The sequence below is a fragment of the Orbicella franksi genome, chromosome 10, assembly GCF_964199315.1.
Source record: "Orbicella franksi chromosome 10, jaOrbFran1.1, whole genome shotgun sequence".
Taxonomy (NCBI): domain Eukaryota; kingdom Metazoa; phylum Cnidaria; class Anthozoa; order Scleractinia; family Merulinidae; genus Orbicella; species Orbicella franksi.
This window is the reverse complement of record NC_138154.1, coordinates 15,739,582-15,756,797: the sequence shown is the minus strand read 5'-3', so window position 1 is coordinate 15,756,797 and position 17,216 is coordinate 15,739,582. Positions and strand designations below refer to the sequence as shown.

Sequence of the window (17,216 nt, the reverse complement as noted above, 5' to 3'; positions counted from 1 at the left end):
GGTTGTTAAACAACTTTCGTTGACTTGGGTTGGGTGGCCAAACGGCGAAACACTTGTGTCGACTTGCGGGCAAATTTGATCTCAACCAAAATGAGCGCAAGTCATCGCAAGTCAACGCAAGTGCACGCAAGGCCTCGCCAAACGCAGTTGCAAGTACACTCAAGTTTTCAACTTGCATCTACTTGCGAGTCTGTTTGACCAGAACTTTAAACGATTGATCGAAAACAGTTTACGGGGGATATAAGGTCTTCCATTCGGGTCCTATCGTGTGTTATCCCACAAGCTTCTGCTCCGGATTCCAACGTCTGTTTGTTATGTATTTCACCCTTGCGTTATAATACAAGTGTCTTTTAATTTTTGTAAATTTTTCTCAGAAAAATGATTTAAAACTTTATTGAACAGATTTTCTTTCGCTACAACAATAAAGTACAGAGACACTGTGCAACTTTCAAAAGCGTTTAGAAATGATAAATTTGAATCTCCGTTATCTTGAAGTAGTATATTTCATACGAGAGAGAACATTTTATCACATTTCCAAACATCGAGAAGAGAATTGACAACAAGACTTGCAGCAAGTATTTTTCACCAAATTCGAGGGTTTTGGAAATTTGATGATCCACTGTCTCAGTTGTTTGATATATCTTCTCAGTCGAAACTAAATAATTTTTTTTTTCAGGGAATCTGAGGAAGAGAAAAGCTCAGTCAGGCGCTGCTGACACGGGAGACGGTGCAATGACTTGAAACACACGGAGTAGTCGTAGGGGTTTTGTTTGGAACATCTTCAAGTTCGTAGAGTATAGAATAAAGAGCTTTCCAAAATCAAAAACAGTTTATATCATTTCTTTGTAACTAAATTATAAATCGAGTCACTTTTCTTTCTTAGATAGTGTCCGCTACTATGGAGTTTACATTTAAAGCATTTTATTGCCCTGTTCTTGGGATTCACTTGGATGAACTTCAGCTGGGTTATTATGCAGCAATTTGACAGTGATAGTTTGATACCAATTTGTTGCCTTCTTTTAAATCTGTTTCAGACGTTCGGTTACTTGGAAACTTCTGGGAAAGTGACGGGAGAGAAAAGTGGGAAAGAGTGCCACGCTTTTTCACTGCTCCCCGAGTAATCGAACTAATGGATCGCTACCCTTGTATATTTTCCCTCCCAACCCGCCACCCCTACTTCACCCCTCATAAATTAGCTAAGATATACTCGTCATACACGTCTGTAACCAGCCATGGACTCCCATTCGAGAAGAGCTTATAATTTCCCAATCTTAATGAATGGAGATCAACTGCTTCAAATATAAACAATATACTCAATTGCGGGCGAGCGTGTAAAAACATTCCCTGGTTATTTCAGACCAAAATGGTGAAAATCTACCATAATAAACATGCCCCACATACCCCTACAGCGTATATAGGGGAGTACCCCTCTTCCCCGAGTCAAAAGGTTTCTTTACCTTCACAACGAACGAAATCATCAAGATGACTGGACCTTAAAATGCAGCAAAATTTGAAAGCGTCATGTTGAAAAATAGATTACGCAGTGAATTTATATGGACGAGGAAAAATCTCACTCTCGGTGTCAAGTTGCACTTACAAAACTCTCCGTGCACTTAGCTGACATCTTCGTTGCTTTGAAAAATTTATGTCTTACCATACAGCTTTCACAATTTATAGTCAGCAATTCAAAAGCGCGTTTTTTTTTCCAATCAATATAAAGAAGCTCAAAATTTGTGCAAACATATGCTTTATTTTCCGTCAACCTGTTATCGTATTACTCCTGTTAACAACCAACTTTCCCATTTTGAATAGCGTAATTTATTTCGTAGGTCCCAATGGTGATTTTTTTTTCCCTGAAAATCGAGTGCCGCTGACGTCTTCAAAATGTAAACCTCTTACTTTTCCCAGACCTGAAACACCAGCAACCTTGGTTACAGTGGTAACAACATCGGCGGAAATCTTCTTGGAGACGTGTATTTAGCCGTTCATGATGTAAAAAGAGGGGCGCGACGCGAGAGCATGGTAACAAGACAAAGCAATTCTGCCTTGTCCCCAAGCTTCTCTCCTTCGTCCAAGTCAATTTGTGTTGGATGTACGTGGGGTTGTGCGACTGTTCCTCTGCCTCGTGAACATTAAACCCTGTACTTCCTGTCTCGATCTCATTGCCAACGAGGTGCAAGGTAGGCTCGATTTCCGCCGCTCTCTCGTGTCTGGTCTACGTTCCTCGGGGGAAGAGCGCGGGCTCCTTTCCCGATCACAGCGGCTGGTAATCGAGCTTAGCTCCCTTGAAGCGATGAAATATTTGTCGTGCGACTTATACTTTTCATTTTGATCATAATTGTTTGTAACGAAAAGTATAAACAGGTAGATCCGTCGAGTCGCAACAGGAGACTGAATTGCGTACGTGTATGTGTTTACAACATGTTTTAAAAATTATGGGTTCTGAAATTTTTCAAGGGTTTGAGCTTTCGAGACACTCGACGGTCCGAGTTCTACAAGGGTCTGAGTTTTTGAGACACCGGATGGTCTCAGTTTTTCAAGGGTCTGAGGTCTGAGTTGTCGAGACACCCACACAACTGGTGCTGGTTTTGTTGTTTTTTGGGTGGTTTTGCGGATTCGGGAAGGAGAGAATTTTATACGGTTTAGGTAAAAAAAAAAAATATATATATATATATATAATGGAAATGTATTTACTAAGTTTCAACACAAAAAATGATGTTCTTTTCAAAATCTCAGCCTCGTCTTTATTCTTAAAATATTCTGACAATTTTGCAAATTTCGACGTCAATGTTCTAATACAGTGTATTGTAATAAAAAAAGAGTGTATAACCAGTAAGGCTTCCATACGTATGGTCTTTAGATTTTTTCCATCCCAAAGTGCTAATGAATTATTCAACATTAGCAGCAACAAAGCGAAGATTCGCCCGTACATCCATCATCTTTTCGAAACACACGGCTTCACTCGTCTCAATACTTTTCATTCTTATTTTGCCGTGCGCTCGTCCCAAACGCCCCTTCATTGTGGACAACAAACACAAGATGAACTCTTCCGCGAGTTACACAAAACTCTTTATTGTGTTTGATCAAAAGTAAATTATTTTGCAAATGTGTCTACATACCTCTTTTGCAAAATATTCATCAGGTTAGCTAATTTTTGAAAGGTAATCTTGCCAAAGAGCTATAAAACAACTGTACATTCATTTCTCTTTTCCCAATTGTTTAAATTACAAATACACAAAAATATGTTTGTAACATATTTACAAACGGCCACACAGGCATGCACTTAAGAAACTAAAACCTACAAATAACTATCAATTAGAAACTTTAATCTATGGTCAAGAAGGTTTCGACGAGACAGATATCTTAAAACTGACGTTGACGATGTTGTTTACAGTGATGTAAACACTAAAATTAATAGAAACAGCATCCTTGACTACAATAGCTTAACTGGTATTTCACTGCAGTTACTCCGACAAAATCTAAACAAAAATAATTTATGATATAAGCAAGTCAACTTAACACTACCACTAATATTCTTTGAAAAACTACTATCAAAACACTACGAAAAGGGAAAATATTTCAAAAGTTCATTTCAGGAAAGAAAGTACAAGTTTCCTTTCCTAGTGTTCACTGACTGATGAAACATTCATGACGGAATGTTTGCGAGAACTGGAAAGAGCTGTGCCAACACTCGTCCACGCCTCGTGTTTCCACAGCATTTTCGTTTTCTCAAACTCCACTCGTGTTCAATTTGTAAAATTCACAATGACAATTTTAGCTTGGCGACAGACGACATAATCTTTGACTATGTCTCAATGTACTCTTGATCATCAAGTCTAAAAGTTACAACTTTAGCAGATAACGGTTTATTACCTGTAGGCTGCGGGTTCTGAACTGAACGATTAAAAAGCAATACAATAAACTCTACATCCATTCAAAACATTTTGTTTAATGTTGCTACTGTGTTATTGAATCGTAAAGGATTTTAAAACAGATTGAGAGACTTTGTACTTGTCAGCGTCAGTTTTGGCGGGAATTGCGCAAGCGCAGTACACTTGACCACTGTGCTTAAGACATGGCTGACATAAATGTACCCATACTACCTTACGGTCTAGGTGTGTGGATTTCTTACAGTACCTCATGCTCTGCTCCTTTTGTTGATCACATGGCTATTTGCTCCGTTCCAGTCTCCTGCTGGTCCTCTTGTTCAGTTTCCTGTCTAGTTTTTGTTAGTCTATTGTTACAGCAGCCAATAAACTCTGATTCTAGTCACCAGGCCCCTTTTCGTCTTCTGATTCACTTGATGTCCCAGTCTCCAGCTCGTCTTCTGATTCACTTGATGTCCCAGTCTCCAGCTCTTCTTCTGATTCACCTGATGTCCCAATCTCCAGCTCGTCTTCCGATCCAGACAACTGTTTCCAGTATGTCTCAGATGGCCATTCATTTTGAGGTTTGGGGCTCCCATCAAGCTCCTGTCATAAATCACAAAACAATGTTAAACACCATCGTCTCTATCCACACACACTAGCCATTAGTTGCTGACCAAAGCTTTGTGGGCTCAACAAAATCTGTACTCGTTCGCCCTATTTTAGTTTTTTACATTAGGTAATTTCCAGAGAAAAATACTCTTCCTTCAACATTGAAAAAGAAAAAGCCTATCAGCTTTTCGGTTGAAACGCTTTCTACAAAGTAAAGAATCCTTAATTTACATTTCCTTAAAAAGTGCTTCAAATTCAAATATTAATTATTGACATTTAGAGGTATGGCGGAGCCACACTGATTACATTAATATTATCATAAAAGTCAGCTAGATCTTCGCATCCTTCACGAACTCTTGAAGACATTTTATTAAGTCCACACTTCTGTCGGTGCGCCACATAATTATATTGAGTTATAGTTTATCAATCCCTTCCCCTAATTAGTGTTTACTTTAAGCTGCTATAACTACAAGTTATTTTCTAACAACCAATCCAATAGGAAAAGGATGTAGAGTTAATACGACTGTTTGTTTGTCTCAAAAGGTTTTTGCCGCTGTTTAATCGGAAGGGATTCAGATCAAAGTTAGTTCACGAAAGGCCAGAATAAAAAAAGCAAACCCGGCGTAATATAGATATCCGCGACAGAAGATGCTTACAGAACGTTTTGCACTGTGAGGAGGATGTCTTTGGTCATCAAACCACACGGGTGAAGCGTACTATAATCGGAGTGGATTGGGAATTGTCTAACAAGATGCAAGCCACTATCTTTGTATTGCCTACAAGCAATAAACTAAGTTGGAATTTATTTATCAGCCTTTTCAATAACTTTTGAATTAGGTGACTGAGATAATCTAAATGAGGCAGCTGATGAGACCGAGGATGAGGATTTTGTGTCACAGGGGAGGGTGGATGAGAGGGTCTTCAGTTCCACTTCCCGTTCATGAAGCAGCCTGTGTTCTTTAAGTGTGTGAATGTAGTAGATCAACTTGTTTTCCCAAACGGAGTCAATTTAAGAAGATCAAAAATTGGTAAGCTATATTTTTGTTCTTTCGTTTAGAAAATGGAAAAGGTCAAAAACCTGATTTGACACTTAAAGGAACTGTCCTGAACTTGTCTAAAGTTCTAGATGCATTCAAGAAAGCCAGTCTCCTTCTCAGACCTTTTCAGCGTCAGTCCCACACTTTAAACAGTAGGGGCGGGGGGGGGGGGGGTGGGTGGGTAGGGTGGTGCTGACCCCTTTTAAACATCTGTAAAGGAGAATAGAAGCGAGCCGTACTGGATCACCGTCTGGATGTTGTGCCGTTGGCGAATTTCCCACACGCTGTTCTTTATTTTTGGGAAGAAAGTTGACGTGTCGGTGAAGACATCACTTCCAAAACAGACTTTCACAAATTTGCCCTCTGTTATGTCACAGGCCTCAGTAATTGACTCGCGTGTCTATCAGAATTTTCTTAGCATAAATAGATTTATTTCAGACACGTTCGTTGAAGACTTTTCTGGCGACAAAATGTTGACGAATCGGAAAAGAAGTCTGAAAAAGGCTTTAAAAAATTGTCATCTCTGTTACGCCATGGGCTCTGATACTTGTGCGTGGTTCAATTCTACCTGTTACCACCCCCCCCCCCGGGAAACCCCTGGGACATGTGCCCTGGGGAATGCCCGGGGTAGGATGGTAACAGGTGGAATTGAACCTCGCATCGCATCAGCTCTTGTTTACGGTGGTCTTGTCCCGAAGGTAGGGAGCCGGGCAAATAAAAAAATTGCTTTGTGCTCATGGTTTATCAAACGCAATGGCGACGCACCGCTTGCCGGACGTAAAGAGTTTTTCTGTAGAAAAGCCGCTAGTTTGTTTTGGCTTGGTTGGAACAAAACAATCTTTCTAAATTAAAGCCCATATTTGAAGGTAAGTTTATTTAATAAAAATCAAGTTATACATTATTACAGATCGAGTACCTGTATATTGAGTACAATTTTTGTTAGTCTTCTGATCATATTCAACCTTATTTGTTTGAAGAAAGTCAGAGTTTTAGTAACAGCTTTTTCACTTTGAAACATTATACATGACTCAGTATTATCTTTACTTTTTTGGATAGTCAATGTTGTATGGAATATAAATCAGTTTTTTTTCAATAAATGGTATAGAGTTTACTCCACGTAGTATCCTTCGTTCAGTTAACTCTAGAAAAGCGTTGCGTTCTTGACAAAACGCATGTTTTTGCTATTGCACAGAAACCAATATTGCCACCCTTACTGTACATACAGACATAGTTAGGGTAGATCTGAGTCCCGGGACGTTTTCGTGCCTGGGGAGGGGGAATAAGCCGCTAAGTAATGTCTAATCCTACCCGGGAAATGCCCGGGGTAGGATGGTAACAGGTGGAATTGAACCTCGCATCGGCTCTTGCTGGATGTTTGAGGGCGCAGTGATGTGGAAAGAAAAAACACTGAAATAGAAAGCAAAGGATTTCCTTTCCAAAAGAGAAGTTAAAGAAAAGTGTAAGAGATATATTTAACTTACTCAATCTTGTCCATTACATCGTCGAAGCCAAGACAATTTGTTCACATTAAAATACACTATCCGTCTAAAACACTGATTCCAAGAGTTGCGTTTCCTGTCCGCCCAGGATTGGCTCTTGGCGGATGTTCGAGTTCTCTTTCAGAGTAAAATAAGCACCAGTAAAATTTCCGACGACTATCAAAACTTAAACGAGCGCTAGAACCACATTCGATGAGTGGTTCCTGTTCAAGCCACAGAAGGAAACCATGCGATTACATGTTACTTGATTTTATTTTTCAAAACTTGAAACAAGGCTCTACGCTTCATGTAAATGGCTTCCTTTGTATCTGTTTTAGTTTTTCAAAGCGTGTTAGTACGTTTAGAACCTAATCGCTCGTGGCAATTCCTCTGATAACCCCACTAACGCTTAGTTTTATTTGCACTAAAACCAAACTTTTCCACCACGTGGTTCACTACAAGCGTCAGTAATTTATGGCAACACTTAACTTTAATTACTTAATAACCGAGAGTGAGGTCGTTACGGGAAACTGTCAAACTGAGGCCTTGGCGTATTGACCGAGCGATAGCGAGGTCAATACGGTAGGCTGAGGTTTGAGATTTTCCCGTAACGACCGAACGGTCGAGGTTATTAAGTTGTTTATTATATGGCTCATGAATTAAAGAAAAAAAAATTATTCGAGCGGAAGTCGTAAATTTACATCCGGCGATGCGCGTGTTTACCGATTCATTCATCGTCTCAAACCCCGGGCAAAACTATACAGTCAGTGAACTTCACCACTGTATTACGTCTTCCGTTAGAAGTACACATTTCTTTACGGGAAAAATGATTGTCCCAGCCTCAAAAAGGTATTTTAGTATCGTGGTGCCACAACTTGATGGGGGAGTTTTTCCGACTTTTGTGGCGAAACGTCAACGCTTATAGAAAAGACAGAAAGTGCTTCAAAATAGTCCAAACAAATGGTCTTTCGGTGAAAGAAAATACTAATGCTTCAGAATGCACTGCTCAGAATAACTCGATCTTCATATTCGCTTTCGACAACATATCTTCGCCTTCTTCATTCTGGGATTTATAGATGAACTTTTCAAGCCTTCTGAACGTCTAAAACTTCCTGCAGTTATCAGAAACACTGCTACCGACCGAAACCGCCCGATTGTGTACATCTGATGATCCTGGAAGCTGATTTACACTTGCTTGTGTTAAAGCGAGGGAATCTATTTGATGAGAACTGTGACGGAGTTCAATATTTCGGTAATTGTTGTGACTAAGATGATAACTTATAAGTTTCTTCGTGGTGCATGTTCTGCTCAGGATGCATGACAGATCTGCCGATGGTGTTTTTCCCTTAGCGATTTCGGCAAACTCTGATTGTTTTTCACCAGTGCCCGCCAAGGTTACCGGCTGGTACGTCAAAAACGATTTATATATAAATTTTATTAAGGAAAAATCTAAACTTTTAGCTAATCGGAATTATATTTACTTTCTCTCGGCTTTCATCGTTTCAATGCGCTTGAATTTTCAGAGCCGCGCTCTTCCTAATTTGCATAATCCGTAATCGACCCGTGGGCATTACGGCTGCATAATGACCGTTCAGATCTCACTCTTAGCCAATCAGAGCGCGCGTTATATCGGCCACAAGCCAAAGCCATATAATAATAAATATTAATACACTTTATAACTTTAAATAAAGCTTGCGCAAGAAGCAGCTGTCAGAAAATAAATGTATTTCTATTGTGGTGTCCGTCATGAAATGTCGTTTCGGGATGAATATAAAACCGATAAATGACTTTAACTCTAACTCGCTTAAATGCCAAGAAATGCGCAATAGAGTCTCAGAAGACAAGCGATACCAGTGCTAAGCAGTGTACCAGCAAAACAAACAGGTTTACAGCAGAGCCACAACAAAGTACGCAATGAAACTAAAATAGATATTGCATCCCTATATTACATGAAAAACTAACGCTTTCATCAGAAAAACTAATTTGGACTGATTTATAGCACTTTTTATCCGAAAAACTTTGCCCTCGTCTTTTAATTTTTAAACTTAACGCTTGTTCGGCAAAACAAGGAAACAAAACATATTGCAATTGCCAAATCAATATCTCGGCAACATCCACTATTACGGTAAACAGTTGAGACGAATGCTAACAAAAATCACAAAACTTACATGGTAATCTGATGTCAACATCCTGATCTTGGTCTGACGCACAGCTTCACTCAAATCATTCACTTGTTTCTTTGTCATCTTAACATCATCAAGGCCCAGCGCGTACAGGTGAGGAACACAGCTGAGATGTCGCGTGACATCACTTACTCCTTCACCAAGAGGGTTAAATGACAAGTCGAGATAAGACAAGTTAGGAGCCTGGTACAGAGATCTGGCGATGACAGCAACACGCTTGGCTGTCAAATTGATACGGTGAAGGTCTAAGATATCAAGTCTGTTTGTAAAGTTAATACGTGAGACCAGGGTGTCCACCAACACAGGATCAATGACAAGTGTTAACCCTGTAGTGGCTATAATTCGTGGAGATGTCACAAAAGATAGGACGTCAATAAGCGTCTCCATCTCTTGCCTTATTTGAACAAAGGCATTAATGTTGCAGACACAGGAGAGACAATGTTGAGTAGCCTGAGTATCAGCAGTGCTGTTCTCAGTCAAACACAAAGCGCTACTGTCGTCTTGTTCATTTGAATGGTCATCGACTGTCTTCTTCCTCTGAGTAGATTCTGGCGATGACATGAGCTCCCTAAGCATCGGCATTTCAGTGGGAAATGTGGAAATGCCTGACACAATTAATATTTGAGCAATATAAACGTATGTCTTCCCTTCCTCTTTCTTCAGAAAAATATCATCTACGTTTGGTAATGAATACTTCTTTAGGATATCCGAAGCTTTCTTCTCGCCCGAACAGCTGACAATAACTGCACTGAGGTCTTCTAGTACGCTGATTAGGTCTCGAAGACTTTGCTCTGTATGTCGGCCGCCAGAGAAGAAGATAAACTCTGGCGCCGTAGCAGACCTCAACATGTGCTCATTGGCAACGCTATGCAACTGGTCAGAATTAATAAATAAAACACCACCAACGTAAGCCAAAAATGTAGGATAGAGATCACGCCTCCTGTCGGATGCGCATGAAAAAAAGCTTTGTGAGATAAAGGTTAGAAACTGTTGTTGATTGTTAGACAAGTCTTTGATACAAGGTGTCTCAGTGAAGTTGTACTCTGTCAGGCCTTCCTTCTTTCCTACGATCCCCAGATGATATAGAATGGCGCATGCCGCATCCGTTGACAGCTCACAGGCAAATCTAAGAACTTCACTCATGTTGACAATCTTTTCAAATGAGTCGACCGCGGACAGACTGGTTGTACTTTCTTTTAACAACTCCTCCTTGAGATAGGAAGCAGCAAGGTACTCCTGTACTGATTTATGAATAAAATGAACATGTTGCTCGCGTTTCAAAAATGTTGCAGCATTGAGGACATGAAACAACCCGACTTTGATTAATTTCTCACTCAAAATGCTGTCAGGCAGTTTGCTAAAAGGAAAAGAAAGAACATTTTGCAAAAGTGCGTCAAAGGCAAGCTTGCCTAGTCCACAAAGCTCTACATTGTAGGCGTCTATACCTTCCTCTTGCTTTGCTTTTGCATCTTTTGCGATAGTGTGGAGGATCAAAGTTTCAATGAAATTTTGGCAAATGTGAGCCCGTGATTTTGGCAGTTCCTGAAAGTGGTTTTCCTTCCAGACTGTACAGAGCATCAACAAAAAAAGTGGGATTTCAGCCAAGTCTTCCAAATCTCTTTTGCGTAAGTAGGCTACAAACTCTTCAACTCTTTTCTCATCACCTAGGAACTTGCTCGCAAACGCTCTGACTTGATCGTCACTTTCGAAACCGTTTATTTCAAATTGAACGCAGCTGTGGTATCTTAACTCGTCCGCTTTCTCTTTTCGGGTTGTAATAATCACGTGGATATCACCCAGTTGCGTGCTCTCCCAAATGTCACGGACAGGTGATTGTTCTCCAGAACAGAAGTACTCATCATAGCCATCCAAAACGAGTAACACCTTTTCTTGATTACGAAGTATGTATTCATAGACATCATCAACCACTTCATCACCAGCCAGCAGTTTGGAAGCCCTTAGAAAATCACGGATACCTTTCAACTCACACACATCTCGCAACTTAATCAGCAGCACAACATCAAATTTCTTAAGGATTTCTTTTCTTTGCTGCGACCAGTCGAAAGCAGCCTTTTTGGAAAATGTGGTTTTTCCAATACCTGGCCGTCCATACACCAGAAGTCGCTTTGGATTAGGATGATGCTTGTCGCCCTTGAATATGTCGGTGTAGTCTTCAAGTTGTTCTTGTGTCACTCCACTGGGTTTCCTGTCATCCCTGACCCAGGATAGCGTTGTGTAGAGATCATCAATATGAATGGCAGAGCTTTCGTCCCACGGGATGATTTTCACCTTGCTCATGGTGTCATATATGGACTGCAGCTTTTGTTGGCACTTTTCAAGGTTGAAGGGTTCTGTGAGAACGAGAAACGAATACGGCAGTTAAATCACAGGGAGTATAAATATTCGCTCGAATCTCTATATTTCCCAGCTTCCACGAAACCAAGCAAAGACAAGACGAAGTCGAAAGATTCTTTTACAACTTAAAACATTTTTTTTTTAAATAGTTTCTGGACAGTCGGAGAATTTTAGCGTCGTTTCCAAAGTTTTTTTTCCATACTTTTTCTCAAATAGCTTTCACAACATGATCGTACTGTTTTCCTAATCCCAAACGCGTCATCCAGCGCGCTCTCGCTCTCTCCTCCCTCTCCAACACGTTTTTTGACACGACAAATCTTTACAAACCCCTTCCCCGGTTGGCAGTTTTTCTTGCGCGTCCTAAGTCGCCTAATCTCCACACAGAAAGTTTTAGCGAGATTTTGCGATAACAATTAAGAGCAGGGGAAGGATTTTGAAAATATTTGTCATATCAAAAAACATGTGCGGGAGATGGAGGGGAGCTCAAGCGCGCGCTTGAGTAGCTACGGGTAGTTTGTACGCTTAGCAGACAGACTTTGTAAAGGTTATACTGCTTCAAGCGAGGAACCAAAGCACACGGATAAGGGGTTGTTAAGGACACTATATCGTGCTTGTGTACGTACTGTAATGGTCCCTAACCGCACCTTAGAAGGAAAAATGGCAACAACTCCGAGTAAAAAAGGCATGAAGTTTTTGTTCCTGTGGATCGGAGGCGTGATAACTTCCTATGGCATCTCAACCATGGGATTGTTACGGGTTGCTACGGTATATGATATTAAAGGTTTTATTAATAACCCGAATTTTTCAAAACATGTCACAAGAGGGCTAACATTTAAGAACAGAACTGAGGGCAAATTTATAAAGAGGCATAAAACAAGGGTAAAAGAGTTGTCAGAGTTGTTGTTGTAGTGTGCAGGTAGTTTGCATGGTTAGCAGGCAGATGAAGGAAAGGTTATGCTTCTTTAAGGGAAGACACCAAAGCGCACGGATGAAAGGTTGACCCTTAATAACAGATACTCGTTGCTGACGACACTACTTCGAAGTTGTGTACAATGGTAGTCCCAAGTGCGCGTTAGAATGAAAAATCAAGAAAGCTCCAAGTAAAAGGGATGAAGTTTTTGTTCCTGTAGATCGGAGGCGTGTTACCTTCATTTGGCATCTCACGGATGGAATTGTTAAGGGTTGGTAAAATATATGACATCACAGGCTTATAAATAGCCCGAATTTTAACTGCCAACAATGGAATCCGCTTATATTTTATTTATTTTTTTCTCTTTCCAGTTACATGACTTAGCAAATATCGTTGTAGTTTGAAAAAATAGACTGGACCAAAAATGGAAGAGACATGGCAAAGAGCTAATCTGTGGAAGTCATAGAGCCTAAGAAATGATGTTTAGAAATTTCCCATGACAGTGAGAAATGGAAAAGAAATTGCAGAGTTCAGAACAAACGCTAAACTAAACTTTTGTCATGCCATGCAAAAAGAAAAAAAATATGACACTAAAGGTGTCACTAACTGCCAAACCTTATTCAGGGTATCGATAAACAGAATACCACTCTTCATCTTTCTCTGGTTTTTGCCTATAAGCTCGTTTTGTTCCCGTAGGTAAAGTTTTCAACGAATAGACAGAGTAGTTTTTTACTACTGGTTTAAAACGGGTCATTTTTGTGCTTGGATTATGACCGAAAAAAAATCGTACATGTATTGTGGGTATCTCTGGTAAAATGTATCCCATCGTACTTGTTTAGGTTTGACTTGTCAGAAATTTTCCCAGTTCATTAGATAATCATCAAAAACGTCTTCTGACGTGTATGGTAGCCTATGGGTGCCCTGGCAATTTTTGCATGATTTCTTTATTTTTTGTTGTTTTTCTCAATTGATTTTCTCATTCTGAAAGTAGATATTTTCCTCTCTTTTATTTTTCATATATGTTACCGTAAATCCTCGAATTAGCGTCCGGGGCGCTTATTTCAATTTTAGGAGAAGACCTGGAGCGCTTATTCGAGGGGCGGGGGGCTTATTTAATTTTTCCCAAATCGTGGCCTAACATGATCATTTTTTTGATACATTCTCTGCGCGTAAACAACATAAGCTGTTTATTGAGATAAAAAGCTTAAGTTTCAATCGCGGCACCGTTAGTACTTAACGTGTTCAACGTGTTCACTTAACGTGTTTACAAACTGAAACAATGTACCACTACTACATGACGAAATCTATACATCCTTTATTGTCTCATTATTCGTCCACAAAATGGGGAGAGGGAAGGGGCGCTTATTCGGGGGGGGGGGGGGCGCTTATTTTCAATTTCGGCTGATAGGAGGGGTGCTTATTCGAAGGGGGCGCTTTTCGAGGGGGGCGGGGGGGGGGGGGGGCTAATTCGAGGATTTACGGTATTTCAATTTAACCTAAAATAAAAGTATATGGTTTAACAAAAACAAACAAAAAGCAGACGAACAGACAAACAAACAAGAATATACCATTTGGCCTTGGAGTGCCATAGCCCACAATACATTTCACGAGTACACCAGCAATTAAGGATGCCATTTTGTACACAAGGGCCATGACATTCCCAGGCCATAAGCTTTGCTTTTGCTATACCGGCGGCAAAAATACCCCTGTGCTTTTTTTCAGGCTAAACTGAAAAAAATATATAAAAATGTAATATAATATAACTTTTTTGACATTAAAGACGAATAAACAACTGAAAAACAACAACAGATAATTAAGAAATTACCCAGAGTACAATCATGATGCCAAAGCTGATGGCGTCTCAAGTGACAAAAAATCCATTCTCCCTCAAAGCCAGTTTGATTGGTTATTCTTTGAAATAACCAGTAATAATATTTACATGGAGAAAGTGTCAGTCAGGACTGAAAATTCCAATTGACTTTCATCGCTAAGCTAAAGTTAAATTTCATCATGAAGAACAGCATCACAGCATGACAGTGGGCTTCAGCACCCCATACAACTACAATTATCGCTAACAACAGTACCTGCAAACCTGGGTCGCTTAGCATCTGCATAGTTACTTGAACGTGGCAACTCTCTCTTCCCAGCTGGTATGTCTGCAAGGAAAACACATCCTCAAATTTGGCTGTGCTGGTGAAAATGATACACAACAGTGAACTGCACTTTATAGAAATAACACGACATCACTGTAGTGGTTGTTTAATTATGGATAGCTACAGAAAAACATTAGATATTGTATCAGATAAATAATTCTTATTAGTGAAGTTCTCTTTTTTGGAAAGTTTGTTTAATTAATTTAATTAAAACAAACACAATAGAATATGATTTTTTTAAAATCAAATATTCAACTTACAAGAGAGTTCTACCCCAAAACAGTTTTTAGTTTCTCTGTTCTTGCTTTCTGTGGCAATATTGTCAGAATTTTGTCTCCAAATTGTTTGGTTAGCTCAATAGAAGCTCAACCTACATCATGATGTAATTTATACTACAGTGTATTTTGGGGCTTGAAAATCCAGTACAAAGTCATTCACCAAGTCTATTTTATTTATTTTATTTTATTTTATTTTTTTGGTTTATTTATGTTTAATTTCTACCACTTGCCACTCGGTCTACATGCAAAAAAAGGTTAAAAGATTAACCTACAAGCTGTAGGTGAGGAAAGTTTCTTCATGTTTTTGCACTGGATAAGCACCTAAAACTGACAATAAATTTTATCTCTAAGCCTCTAGAGTGCATAGCAATCCTGTGTGAGCTTGTTTAGATTTTCACAATTTCACAGGGGGTGCTCCTACAACTCCTAGAGGAAATAGCATTACCTTTAGGGCCCCTCCTTAGCTAAATCTGTACCTATGGGGATGATTTCATAGCAGTAACCAAAACACCTTGATTTGCATCATAATTTTAGGGTTTTCTCAAAAAGACACTTCTTTTAATCTTGATACGTTTGCCACAATACGTTTTTACTTAAATATATGATTTAAAGAATGAAAAATGTTCCTTAATTCAGGGCTGTCACTTATTTTTCAAGTACACAGGGAAATGAAAAAAGTAGCTGGGGTTGGGGTCTGCCTACTTCACAAATTACTGACTGCCCTGGTTCAAGACGTTGTACTGTAAGAAAGTGAATCATGTAGTTTCCTTACAACAAAATTCTTTGGCCAAGTTATTTAGACCAATTCTACTATGACACAAGGCCTCAAAGAGTTCACGATAAGGCGTAGTAGATGTTGTTGTATTTCTCCAGCGAAGTAACATCTCAAATGGTTTATCTTTTGCATTGGCAGCTATTCCTTCCAATACATCATGAGAAATGTCAAGGCGAATTCCAAGTTTTTCCCACACTGCACCAATCTTCAATGCCAAGTCATCTAGTTCACGGTCACTAGGTGTGCCTTTTTTAAAAGGATCTGTATCTGAAAGAGGAGAAGCTTGCAGTTAACCAATGATGGAATTTTTATACATAATAATCCAAGTGATAAAAACATCATCTACACCGTATCCTTAATGAGACATGAGACAATAATGCTGCTCAATACCATGTGTCAAACAAGCGTCAGGGTTCATAAGATATTACGACGGAATCCACCAGAAGTTTGAGTGACAAGTGGACAGAAACCTAGTGCCAAGATTACTTACATCATATCGCAAACTTCTGTGTGACTGTTTTAAATATCTTCTCAAAAAATATATTTCTAGCAACACCAAACGTCGAAAAGAAATGTTGAACTTTGTATGAAACACTTGAAAGTATTGGTGAAATGAAACTCATGATGAAATTTTACCTGTGTTTGCACAATTTCTCTGAACTTTGAAATTTATTTTCTCTCGTTCCCATGGGAAATTGCTTTTGGTTTTATTTCAGGTAATTGATGATAATTTATCTTTAGCTTTAAGAACATGTAAAACTTTACTGTAAAATACCTAAAATTATTCTGGTACTGATGTTTGTCCACTACAGTAAAAGCTAAACTTGCTCAATTTTCTATCAGATTTCATCTTAATATCTTTGTAAACAAAATTAAATTTCCTACTTGTTTAATCCTTTTCCCAAGCAATTTTTTTTCCAGAATTGGTGTAAGAAGTGAAAGAAAGTAACTGGCAGATTTCTATATTCTGAATAACACAAGGTCCTTTGCCAGATTAGGACCATGTGGAAAAAGTAGATCTTAGAAAGGGCTATTCATTTTTCCAAGATAATTAGCCTTGAATCTGAAAAACACATTAATGCTGGCATCAGCATTTTTTTGAAAAAGAAGGAAAAGATAATATTCTTCACAGATTTCCTTAGAATTTTCCTTTACATCAAGCCAAGAAGACAGAAAAGCAAACAAATTTAAAAAAACCTTTAAACTATGTGGTAAATGGTAGTTAACATAAAAACAACTTCTGGTATGTTTTTAATAAACCGAATCATCGCAACAGCGCTTATTTAGTGTCCCTGGCTAACAGCTCTCCTCTGGATTGGCCAAAACACAGTCTAAATAGCTTAAATCCTCGCAACCACGTGTTCAATAGGTTTGCCACTTGACCATTAATTTTCATAACATAAAATGTATGAGTAACCACATGTTTTTAAAAATTAAATGTGTTGTTTATGTTTTTCCTACCGGCTGAGCTTGCGAAAGAGGCAGGAAATGACATTCTCTCACACTGAATGGGGAACTGGGTACCAGTCAGGATGTCAGTTTCATGCTCGGTCATGTGATTCAGTTTTT

General features: G+C 39.2%; 2 protein-coding genes across 2 annotated transcripts in view; both read right to left on the bottom strand.

The window, feature by feature from the left end:
* Positions 1 to 2,950: 2,950 nt before the first annotated feature.
* Positions 2,951 to 11,540, bottom strand: LOC145501673 (NLR family CARD domain-containing protein 4-like; the record flags this gene model as incomplete). Its single annotated transcript, XM_081481094.1, has 2 exons — positions 2,951 to 4,472; positions 9,162 to 11,540. Coding segments are annotated over 2 exons (2,586 nt in total), but the record flags the coding sequence as incomplete, so codon positions are not given.
* A 2,900-nt stretch (positions 11,541 to 14,440) lies between these two features.
* Positions 14,441 to 17,216, bottom strand: part of LOC145500413 (uncharacterized) — a 9,143-nt gene continuing 6,367 nt past the window's right edge. Inside the window, exons 3-4 of the mRNA XM_081479935.1 lie at positions 15,645 to 15,914; positions 14,441 to 14,597 (exon numbers count right to left, since the gene is read on the bottom strand). Coding sequence (XP_081336061.1) covers positions 14,485 to 14,597; positions 15,645 to 15,914 — 383 coding nt within the window. The 3' untranslated portion in view covers positions 14,441 to 14,484. The remainder of the gene's footprint in view (positions 14,598 to 15,644; positions 15,915 to 17,216) is intronic.